Source organism: Spinacia oleracea, chromosome 2 (genome assembly GCF_020520425.1).
Source record: "Spinacia oleracea cultivar Varoflay chromosome 2, BTI_SOV_V1, whole genome shotgun sequence".
Lineage (NCBI taxonomy): Eukaryota > Viridiplantae > Streptophyta > Magnoliopsida > Caryophyllales > Amaranthaceae > Spinacia > Spinacia oleracea.
The window spans coordinates 108,519,436-108,532,153 of NC_079488.1; the positions used below are offsets into that span (position 1 = coordinate 108,519,436).

At 36.0% G+C, this 12,718-nt stretch overlaps 1 protein-coding gene across 1 annotated transcript; it reads right to left on the reverse strand.

Moving 5' to 3' along the window:
* Window positions 1–9,125: 9,125 nt before the first annotated feature.
* On the reverse strand, window positions 9,126–11,316 carry LOC110781969 (ribosome-inactivating protein PD-L3/PD-L4-like). The gene is made up of 2 exons (XM_056835599.1): window positions 11,163–11,316; window positions 9,126–10,154 (listed from the first exon to the last, which is right to left on the reverse strand). The coding sequence occupies exon 2, from the start codon at window positions 10,134–10,136 to the stop codon at window positions 9,270–9,272; it is 867 nt and encodes a 288-aa protein (XP_056691577.1). The 5' UTR covers window positions 10,137–10,154; window positions 11,163–11,316; the 3' UTR covers window positions 9,126–9,269.
* Between the last annotated feature and the right edge of the window lie 1,402 nt (window positions 11,317–12,718).

Below are 12,718 nucleotides of genomic sequence, written 5' to 3' on the forward strand. Positions count from 1 at the left end.
CTTACTAATTTATTTAAAACAAAATCATATATCATGGGTTGTTGAAAATTAGAGAAATTTATTATTTATTCGAATTATAAAGCGTTTAGTGCAATCTTAGGTGTTTTGGGTTTCGACAAAAAGTACTTAAGTTGGGCAAAAAAAAAATTATCAGGTAACCGTTTTCTTTTAAAATTGAATGAAATCCATAATTGTAACCATAATCGTACCCGCTACATAAAATTGAAGAAAATAATAATAAAAAATGCTTGTTTGGCTATGGACATATAATTACATATTATTTTTTAAAACTATTGTATGTAGGCTAAGAGTATAATTTATTTATTTTTGAAAAAGGTTTATGAAAATCAAAATACTATCTTGCTATTACGTAGTAGTAACTTACTAGGTATATTATAATACACATGTAATCGTAATTTTGAAAAAACAATAATAAAAAATCAGGAAATTGGATATTTAAAAGATTCTTTAATTAAAAATTTATTTTTTAAAATAATGTAAGGATACACCAGGAGATGACACGTGTCATTCCAGGTGTGTCTTTTATTATATAGTATTGATGATTGATGTTTCACAAAACTGTCGTTTGCCAGAGTTTCAACTGTTGGATTAGGCCGATTTTTGTCAGCTTGTGAGGACACATATGGCCTCATTTTGAACGGTTAGATTGTTGTTTGAGCTATGATTTATCTGTAATCGCAGCTGGACAAAACCTACGAATTCGTGCAAGTTAATCCTGATAAAATAAGTTCTCAAATCAGCTTGTGCTTCATTGGGGCTCAACATATGTGGCTATCCTTTTAAATCTTCAAGACCCTTAGCTCTAAAATAGATAGCAATATAGCATAAATGTGAGGACTCAGTAAAATAATTTAACTTAGCTGAGCAACTACTCTGTAATGATTTAGAACCGCTTAATTTGTCAACATATTTCGTTGTCCTACGATACATAGTATCACGTGATTACGTGAAATTGTGAATGATCGGTGTTTATTCAAGTCAAATTTTCTCTTCAATTATTGTCCTTTTATTATTTTTTTATTTCAGCATCAATTACTAGTCATCTTTTTCCTTATAAACAAGTCATTAATTAATGAATTGATATACGTAACATCTTCTACTTCTTTATCCGCATGAGATAAGTTCGTGGAAATTAAATGACTCATTAGACACGTTAAATAAAGAAGAAACTCACCAACTAAACATTGCCCCAACTATAAAATGGGGGTATTTGTCTCTCATCAATAACAATTAAAACAACAAATACAAAGTTACAACTTACCGCCTTAGACCTGATATCGCATTCCGTCTACATAATATAATTAACTGGTTAAGAAGTGTAAGAAGTTCGGGCGATTGAGATGGCCATGAACATGAAGGTTGGTTATGTGCTACTCATGGTTGTCGTTGTGGTGTTAGGAACCATGACTCAACCGATTTTAGCGGCGCGTGGAACCCCACTAAGGGTCCTAACCACAAACATGATGTTTGAGATTGATCAACTCTCGAACATCATGGTTGAGAATCGACCTCAAAGGTGCCAACAAAGGAACGAAATCTGCAATAGTTACCTCCAGTGTTGTCCTGACCTCGTATGCTACACAAGGGGAACTTGCGGAGATCTGGTCGTCTAACCAATTATGCTACGACATCAAGTAATTAATCAAGATATGTGATTATTGGATGTTGTTTAAGAATAATATGCGGAGTATAAGTTAATAATGAAGCTTTGGTGCTTGGCAATATGTTGTTGCATGTTTGTGTGTTGTTTCCTTCATGTATGTTGTTCAAAACAACTTTTAAACTAATGTGATAGTTCATCTTATTTTTATGTATTTCAAGAAATTTTAGTTCAAGTAAGGTCAAATTATATTGATAAGTTCATACAAGAGTTGATAAGCTAGGGATCGATTATCCGGCCAATTAATTAAGGATTTTGTATAATTTATAACTAAAATAAGTATTACGAGTAATAAGGTTGAATTAGTACGTGTAGATAAATGAAAATCTGGTGAATATATATAAACACATCTTAACACGCAAAATTTTGTCGATGATCTTTGGAAACCTCAAAGACTATGTATAGTAAAAATCTTGGCTATTGTTCTTCTAATTCCTTTCTACATAATGTAATGCATACATTATCTCTTTGACTTTCAGGTATATGTAACATACACGTCAAACAATACGAAGTATTTGTATAATGATAATTGACATTGACAAATGAACGATATTTATGACACATCAATTTGTTTTATTACAGTGGTGGAAGAGGATTATTTAATGTAATCGTTATTGCTAAATTGAAAATAATTTTAAAAAATTATACATATCAAATGTGGCGCTTTTTTCTGAAGGTGCCACATTTAAACATTTTAAAGGTGATAGTTTTTAGAATACTGCCCCCTTTGGTGCAATCAAATGTGGCACTTTTCCTTGAAAAGTTTCATCTTTGCCTGTGTCAAAGGTGGCACTCTTTCGAATAAGTGTGACATCACAAATTCTTATTTACACTGAGGTGTACGATAAATATTGTACACCAAAGTTAAAATTGATGTAAAATGCTTAAAAGTCACCATTATATATGTAAAAGTTATCTACTTTTTAGTAATAAAAATTTTCATTTTAACAAAAAATATTTATTCAAAATCACTAATAATGTATAAAATTAATCATTTAACACTTTACAATGTTTATCTATTAACTTTTTTTTTAAAAGTATAAAAGTTAGAGAAAACTGAGTAAAAGTTAGAGAAAACCGGATTAAAGTTATGTTGATGTACAATAAATTTATTGTACAACTTGTGCACGCAAGACCTTTTGGTGTCACATTTGCTAATTAAATGTGGCTTTTTTGGAGTGATACATTTGTAAACTCATCTAATGTGCCACCCTAATAGTACCTTAAAAGGGCCATCATCCCATTTTAAGTGGCACACTTTATCTTTTTTCACTAGTGTATTACGAGGCATATGATCAATGTATGCATGCGATTTTGTTAGACGTGAGAAAATTATTTTATGCAATTCCACTATTAGCATCCAATCCTACATCTCTCTAGGTTTTTTCATTTAACAATCACTTATCTAACTTAAGTATCGTATGAGATCTCTCGGACACATTTCGAAACGGTCTAACGGTTCTACACGTGATCGACTAAAAGGAGACAACAGTCAAATACGTTATCAATATATTAAGCTAATCTACGAAATATTATATTATCTTTGTAGTTTCTTGTGGAGAAACAAAACTTTGATCATTCCTTCACCTATTGAAGCATATCCGTGACACGGAGATACCTCGATATACACCGGGTGGAGGGAAAAAAAAATGCATTTTGATCAAAGTTGAAAACTTCTCTTAAAGTTGGATGAGACTATATATAGAGTTTTCATATATTGTTGTGGAAGAATCTTATATGGAGTAGTCGTCAATTGGACATATATATGGTGGCTGGCAGGTTACCGTTGATGGCATGCTTATGAGGAGACCTTGAGAATTTGATGCATTACCCTCAATTCAATAATGTTTTTTCCTCTATACGTCACAAACACGACACGGACGGAAGGCGGTGGTGGCGCGCATGTGGATACCCCAATCTAGCCCAAACCACTAGGAGAAATACTTCAAAGTATATACTATAAGTATAGTCATAGTATTATTTATCCAGGTAGAAAATTGTAGGTCAAAGGCTCCCCAAGCTTTCTCTCGGTGCACGATAGCCTTATCGTGCTCCGTTGCCATGGCACGAAAAACTGGGGGCAAAGGGCAAGGTAGCAAGCATAATTCTCATGGAAATGTGACGACGAAGCCTCGTGGACCTTCATCGGATTCGCAGGCTCTCAGAACGCGTCCGATTGAGGAACTATTAGGCGTGGAGGCACTAGATTTTGGAATGGAGAATGAAATTCTCACTCCGAAATCAAGTGTGCAACATCTTCAACTGAGATCAGAGGTGCGACACTCATTCAATGAGTGGATGCAGCAGATTCACCATTCTTCTGAGTTGGTGCGTCAAAACAGAGCAAACATGGATGTAGGTACAATTTCTGTCCCTATTTTGCAGCAATTGGATGAGATATCTGTGCATAATAATGATGAAGTTGGTAGCATATCTGATAAATCAGTTTCGAATAAATCGGTTGAAAATCTAGACCCTATTTAGATTGATTTGGATGACATTCAGGAAGAAATAGAATTCTGGAATTCTGCTATTTTGTGCTATGTTGTTGGTGCTAATCCACCTGCTCATGTTATGGAGGGTTTTGTTAGACGAATATGGAAGAATCACAAGCTTGATAAGGTAGTCATGGTGCAAAAAGGGATGTTCCTAGTTCGATTTCACACCATGGACATGAGGGATAAGGTGTTAACAGGACACTTTTTCTTTGATGGTAAACCATTGATCATGAAGCCATGGAGTGTAGATATGGACATGGAGAAGGAGGAGATTAGGTCTGTTCCTATATGGATCCAATTAAAACTTAATATCAAATATTGGGGGGGAAAGGCACTCTTCAAAATTGTGAATCAAATAGGGAAACCTGTGAAAAGAGATTCTGCCACTACTAATAGGGATAAGTTTCACTTTGCTAGGGTTTTAGTGGACATGCCTATTACTCACAGTTTGCCTGATCAAGTTTCTTTCATGGATGAACATGGTGAATTGATTAAGGTAGACATAAAGTATGAATGGAAACCTAGTAAGTGTGGGGTGTGTAAGATGGTGGGACACCAAGATGCTGAATGTAGGCAAGGTAATAGGAAAGCTTGGGTGCAGAAACACTCAATGCAGCCAGTGAAACTAATGGTGCAAGCTCCTGCAGTTGATCAAGAGGGTTTTCAACAAGCTCTTAGGCCTATCAGGGTGAGAAACTCAATTGCAGCACCAACACACTTGAAAAACACTTTTCATTTGTTAAATGAAGAGGAAATTGGTGAAGTTGAACATGTAGTAGTGGAGGTGGACATTGAAGATGGGGCAGGTGAGCTAGGAGGAGGGAACTCCTCCCACTCTTATGGATAGAATTGTAACTTGGAATGTCAGGGGTCTTAATTTAGCTCATAAGCAAGGTGTAGTGAAGCAATTCATTCACAATCACCATGTGGGGCTAGTAGGACTTCTGGAGCATAAGGTGAAGGTTCCTAATCTTGGGAATCTTTACCAAAAAGTATTTTTGAATTGGTGTTTCACTAGTAATAGCAGTTATCATGATGGGGGTAGGATTGTGCTTGCTTGGAATCCTAGCAGTTTTGTTGTGACTATTCTACAAGTTACAAGCCAGCTTATTCACTGTCTGGTTAAGCCAGTGGGTGGTTCTTCTAGTTTTTATTGTACTTTCATCTATGCTTTCAATGAAAGTCATAAGAGATTGGATCTTTGGAGTGATCTCAAAGCTTTATACACTCAGGATGCTTGGATTATGTGTGGTGATTTTAATTGTGTAATGACCACTGAAGAGAAGATTGGGGCTCCTGTTAAGAATGCTGAGATTGTGGATATATGTCAATGTATGCATTTCTGTGGAATGGAAGATATTAAGAGTGTGGGGAATTATTACACTTGGAACAATAAACAGCAAGGTGCTGCCAGAGTATTTTCAAAGCTTGACAGAATTATGGCAAATTCTAATTGGCAAACTCAATTTCCCACAGCTGAGGTTTGTTTTATGAATGAGGGCACTTTTGATCATTCCCCTGGTTTGCTTACTGTTTATCCTAGAACTGGAGGGGGAAAGAAGCCTTTTAAATATTTCACTATGTGGAAGAGTTCTCCTGATTTTCTCTCTATCATTCAGCATCAATGGAACAAGCAATTTCATGGCACAAAGATGTATGTGGTTGTTAACAAATTGAAGCAAGTTAAGGGTGCTTTGAAGGATCTGAATAGAGTGGGTTTCTCTGATATTCAGGCTGCAGATATTAAGGCATTTAATGATATGAATGCAGCTCAACAGGCTATGCATCTGAATCCTTCTGATGTAACTTTGGCTGATCTGGAACTACAGGCTATCAGTGAATATAGATTAAAACATCAGGCTTATTTGGATTTTTTGAGACAAAAAGCAAAGATGGACTGGCTCAAAGCAGGTGATGAAAACACTACTCTTTTTCACCAGAGCATCAGACAGAGAAGAACTCTGAATCAGATTTATAGTATTTATGATATGCATGGCAATTGGAAAGAAGATTCTACTGAGGTGTCTATGGCTTTCTTGGAGTATTATACTTCCTTATTGGGTACTACTCAGACCAATAGGAAAGCAGTTCTCAATCAAGTGGTCCAGCTAGGTCCTCTCATAAATGATCAACATAGAGCAATTCTGAATGGTCCATACACTGCAGATGAAGTAAGGAAGGCTTTGTTCTCTATTCCTGGGGTTAAAGCTCCAGGTCCAGATGGTTTTGGTACCTTTTTCTTTAAAGATTCCTGGAGTATTGTTGGTGATGAAGTGGTGGCTGCTGTTTTAGATGTTCTACAACAAAAGAAGCTTTTGAAAGAGCTTAATCACACAGTGATCACTCTTATTCCTAAGATTAAATGTCCTAATACAGTGAGTGATTTTAGACCCATTTCTTGCTGTAACACACTGTATAAGTGTGTTACTAAGGTGCTGTGTAATAGGCTTAGACAAATCTTACCTGATTTGATCATGGAAAATCAGGGTGGTTTTGTTCATGGAAGGCACATTTTCCATAACATTATGGTGGTGCAGGACTTAGTGAAGCATTATGGTAGGAAGGATGTCAAACCTAGTTGCTTAATGAAGATTGACTTACAAAAAGCTTATGATACTGTGGATTGGAATTTCTTACAGGAGATGTTGGAGCAATTGGGTTTCCCTGAACATTTTGTGCATCTTGTGATGGAGTGTGTCACCACTCCTATGTTCTCCTTGATGATCAATGGCACTATGCATGGGTTTTTTAAATCTCAGAGAGGGCTAAGACAAGGTGATCCCATGTCTCCTTTGCTCTTTGTCATTTGCATGGAATATTTGTCCAGAGTTCTGCACAGCATGAGCTTGCTGCCTTTGTTCCAGTATCATCCAAGGTGTAAAGCTGTAAAGCTCACTCATCTCTGCTTTGCAGATGATCTGATCTTGTGCTGCAAAGGTGATTTTGCTTCTATCTATCTGTTGCTACAGGCTTTCAAGCTATTCTCTGATACTTCTGGTTTACAGCCTAACAAACAGAAATCTTCTATCTATTGCTATGGGATGTCTGATTCTGATATTAATAGGGTAGAATTGGTTTCTGGTTTTACCAGAAGTGTTTTGCCTTTCAAGTACTTGGGGGTACCAATTTGTTCTAAGAAAATCACCACAGCTCAGTGTGATATGTTGGTGGACAAGATGATTGCAAGAATTAAAGTTTGGAGCTCCAGGAATCTCTCCTACTCAGCTAGAATGCAACTGATCAATTCAGTCTTATTGAGTTTGCATATGTATTGGGCCCAGGTGTATGTGCTCCCTAAGCAAGTTTTATATGAGATTAATAAGATCTGCAGGTCTTTTCTTTGGAGTGGCAAAGCTTACAGCACAAAACCAAGTAATATCTCTTGGGCACAGTCTTGCTGTCACAAGAAAGAGGGTGGTTTAGGCTTCAGAGATGTTGTTAAGTGGAACATTGCACTGATGGGCAAATATGTGTGGGCTGTTGCTTCCAAACAGGATAATGTTTGGATTAAGTGGGTCAATGCTGTATATGTTAAAGATGGGGTTTGGTGGGATTACCAGCCTAATGCTTCAGCCAGCTGGTATTGGAGGAAAGTTTGTGAAACTAAGGAGATTTTAAAGCAATATTACTCTCAGAATGAGTTTAGTACTATTGCTCAGTACTCAGTTAAAGTGGTATATGAGAAATTAATTGAGGCTAGACCTTTGGTCACCTGGGACAGGTTAGTTTGGAATAGGCTAAATGTTCCAAGACATAGATTTATTTGCTGGATGGCTGTTAAAGCTAGGCTTCAAACCACAGCAAAGCTTGCTAGAATTGGTGTTAGTGTGTCCCCACTGTGTTTATTGTGTGGACAACAGGATGAGGATCATAATCATTTGTTCTTCTCTTGCTCCTACAGTCAGCAATGCCTTAATGATATTAGAAGCTGGATGAGTATCCCTGGTGTTTCTTCTGATCTTCAGCAGATCACAAGGGGGATTGATCATAGCAGGCATTCTCAGTTCAAGAAGCAAGTCTGGTATGCAGGCCTTGCAGCAATTGTCTATGTAGTTTGGCAGTGCAGAAATGGTAGCTTTTGGGATAAGTATGTTCCTACAGTGCAGAATTCTGTAAAGAGCATTAAGCATGCTGTGAGAGATAGAATCAAAGTTGTAATGCCTAAGAAGGTTAGTAGAAGGGATTGTACTTGGTTTTTGGCTCTGTGAGCTTGTATAGGTGTTTCTGTTTGCTTGCTTCTTGGTGGTAAGGTCCAACCTAGTTGGTTCGTGCCTCTTGAAGTTAAGCTTAGGTTGTAATTTGGTTTTTGTGCTTAATATTATCCTTACTTGCCTAGCAAAAAAAAAAAAAAGTATAGTCATAGTTAAACAAGGGGAAAAGTCTTTTTCCTTTCCATGTGGGACAAACTATATTATTCTCTTTAAGTAATATGTTTGAAAACCATCTTTTTCATTTCTACCGACGTGGGACAAACTCATTTTCACAAATAGTACTTCGTAGTGTTTAAAATTTATACTTTGCATTATATCCAACATTTCTAACAGAAGGAGGGACTAGAAAGAGGCATCCCATCGCGCGCTGGTTTAGTTCGAGTTCATGGCACGTGTACGGTGTGACGGGTTTGAATAGGGCGATGTTTTATGTCACTTTAGATTATGTTTCTTATGGAATTGAAGCTAAATAGTAGATTAATACTTGAAGATATAGAACTCTCCGATCCTTACCAATTTTGTCATTGTTGGGTTGCAAGTTGAAACAATTAATGGCATGTTTAAAAATTAGGATTTTGCCACCATGCGTGCCAGCGCCTCTCCTGAGTATCTACGGCTTCCTAAAATTTGCAATCAAGTTTATGTAAATTAAACGTTTGAGACGGTTTTGAGTATCAAATCAAGACATTGACGGATTAACAAGAGAGCTAAAAAAAATATTAAAGATGGTCCTGCTTAATAAACACCAGAAATTTGCTTTGATTAATTAGGGAATGAAATACATACAACACGCAACAATAATAGTTATAATACTTCCATTATTGCCACCTTATTCATACACAATTACTAACAATAAAACACATATACTCCGTACAAAGCTTACTTGCCTTGGTACTTTAGAAGCCCCATGTCTGGAGCAATTTGACTGACTTCCGACACAATCCAAGGCTTATCTTTATCATACGTTAAATCCAACGCTGGCTTGATCTCCCCTTTCTTAGTAGAGGTCTTAATTCCTATGGTGATTTTCTGCCAACTCTTTTCCAATTCAATCGTTTTAGGGTCGGGCCTATTTTCAAATGAATCGAAATCAGCCAGAATCAAGTTCTCGATATACTTGAATCGTGTTGCCTCTGCTATCGTTTGGATGACAATAAGCATAAACTGAGCTTGGATCGGAATAGTTTTCTCGTCAATTGGCTTCCCGTAAACATTTTTTATAAACTTGTTAACTTGTTTAACACCCAATCCGAGTTTGGTTCTACTTCCACCCTTCTTCTCAATATCCAAATATGCACTTTTGTATTTAATTGTTAGACGATTAGCACCTGCAGGTACCTCTGGAAACATATTCTTGGTCGCATATGCAGATGCATCAGGAAATATATGTGCTCTAGAAACCTCTTTATTTTTAATTGTAATCTTGTCAAGATAGCCTTGCACATATAAATTGAACTTATCTTCTTTACTGATACCTATCGTGATTGTCTTTCCATCTGATGACTTGAGATCAATCAAAAGTAACTTGGATGTTCCTTCTTTTGCCATTACTGGTATGTTGGTACCTCCATACTTGAGTTTCGGATCCTTGACATTATCACGAATGTCGGTTAACAGTTTGGAGTAGGTTGTTTTTGTAGCACTCCCAACATCCAAACTTAGATCAGATGCTGCGAAACTAGGCTCAAGTATCACCATTATTGATATCGCTACCACCACAAAAGCCTTCATTGTTTTCCCTTCCATTTCCTACCGTTCTGTCACCTGCATGTCAAAAATTGTCATTATTTTTTATCAACTTCTGTTTAATTAAATTTCAAACAATATGAATCGGCCGTGGTAACCCTATTGGGAAAGAGAAGATTTTGGTCCATTTATAAGTTGAATAGAGGTTTCATACAAAAACCGAGCTATAATGGCAATACAAATTACAAATGGCTACTTATTGTACACAAGCCCTCAAATCTAACCATTAGGCCAAGACCTTATTGATTCTCTTTCTTCAATATGGAGTAGCTTACCTGTGGCCTGTGGGTAGTATTAAGTTTCAACGACTTACATAGTTACATAGACGTTTATAACAAAGTATACGTGCCACGTGGAACCCTCTCTCACAGGAAGCATCAATTTTGCAAGAAATATGCTTATAGAAATTTCGCCGACTATTTATTATACTTTTTACTCCACGTAAATATATACTCTGTAACTTGGAATAATGAATGTTTGTTACAAAGTACTATGTACTAATAAGTAGTAACTCTTACAATTATTTTATACTTTCACTAGATGTTTATGGGAAAAACATCTTAATTTGACACCAAATAATTTCTAAGTAGAGAAAATAATTCAAAGTAACAATTATTCATGCTACAATCAAATTGCATTTTTAAAAGTAGAAATCGGAGCACGATCCGGGCTACACACTAGTAATTTATAAAAGTTGACCGAGGCAAAAGACATACTTTTTTGGGCTACTATTGGCTGCATAGAATTTTTTTATTATTTTTTTGTGAATGAGTTATCAGAGTAATATAATTTATAAATGGGAAGAGGGATTGGAATCTGAGATATAACTCCTAGTTTGAACTAGTAGGCCAATACTTCATTGGTCGGCCACTTGGCCGCATAGAAAATGGGTGCATGTGTGTAATGCTATGATGGTGATTAACACAACTCGATCACAAGATTTAAAAACATGATTTTAGATGAAGGAAAGTATGAAGGCAAACACGTAGTTGAACTGTTGAATCTAATAAATATAGACAAACTTACCGAAATGTGTTGAGGCCTTGATGATGTACAGAATGAATAGTAAACTTAATAATGTGTGATAGTTTAGTGTTACAAGACTTACAACTGACTGAACACTGTTACCTTGTTTAAATAGGAGGCTGAGTTATCGACTTGCTAAGGAACACAACAAATTATACATAAACCAACACGAGGATCACGAGTACAAATATAATTGATTGGAGTCCAATAATTGAACGAGGTTGCAAATTATAATCCCTATTCCCTAACCTAACATTTACATACATTGTACTCTGTATATTATTACTACAAGGAAAAATCACTATCTAGACAGTCGCAAAATTACTAAAATCAGCAGTAAATTAAACTAATGGCTTAATTATGTACCACTTTCTTCTCTTTTTTTTAATTGGTTGCAACCAACTGCACTTTTACACTATTCGCATACTACCTTTTGAATTTTTGACAAGTGTGAAAATAAAACGGTTGCAACTACCACTACAAGAATTTGTATCTTTAACGACAACCTAATTACGACGGGTCAAAAATCCCGTCGCAAAAGCCTTTTGCGACGGGGCTAACAACCAAACAATGACAGGAATAACCGTCACAAATGTCTTTTACGACGGGTTTACGACGAATTTACGACGGGATTTCTATTAACGACGGCCCCCTTTTATGACGGGTTCGCGACAGGAAATCCCGTCGTTAATCAACGATTATTGGCCTTTCGCGACGGGATTTCCCGTCGCTAATAGTACAATTTCTTGTAGTGTACGGAGTAAACAAGAGCGTATGAAGTACATCAACTAATACATTGTCTGCCTGTCTAAACTATAGCTACTGCTTCCTCTACAACTCTCCCTCTTATCTACATTTTCTCATTAGGGTTTACGTGATTCTTATTAATATAATTAACTTGATTGTGTTAAAAAAATTTCCTTTATTTTGCTACGTAATTTGTTTCACTAATATAAACACTTAATACTTTAGGTTGTTTCAAAATAATTACAACACTTCTCTTATTGGTAACTTTAATCAGACTTATTCAATCATTAATTCTTTCTCTTTCCTCCCTGTCTTCATTAAGATTTGTTTCTTTGCAGCTGTCTATAGATTAGTCGCAAAATTACTAAGAGCAACGGCAAAACTAAAGACTTAGACCTTGTTCGGTATTATTTTTATTTTCATTTTTCTTATTTTTAAAAAATTATAAACTAAAATACGGAAACCACATATAACTGCTTTTTAGTTAATGATTCAATCATAATGCACTACAAGAAACACTCTCATTCGCGACCAAACATTACGACCATAAGCGTTTCTCGTCTTAACAAATCAACATCTACAACGAGTTTTTTAAGTGGTCGCAAATAGCGTCATTAGTTGCAACCAAGTTACAATCTTCATTTATTTTTTTATTTTTTTTTGGTGTAAATGAGCCACAAATCGATCACAGGATCATCTGGAACCGGGATGCAAACTCTAACCAACTGAGCTATCCATCACTCTCGCAACCAAGTTACAATCTCGTTGTAATTACAAATATTCTCATCGTTAAAAATATGAAAATTTCG

Coding starts and splice junctions, on each gene's coding strand:
- LOC110781969 (XM_056835599.1), bottom strand. CDS start 10,136: ATGGAAGGGAAAACAATGAAGGCTTTTGTGGTGGTAGCGATATCAATA.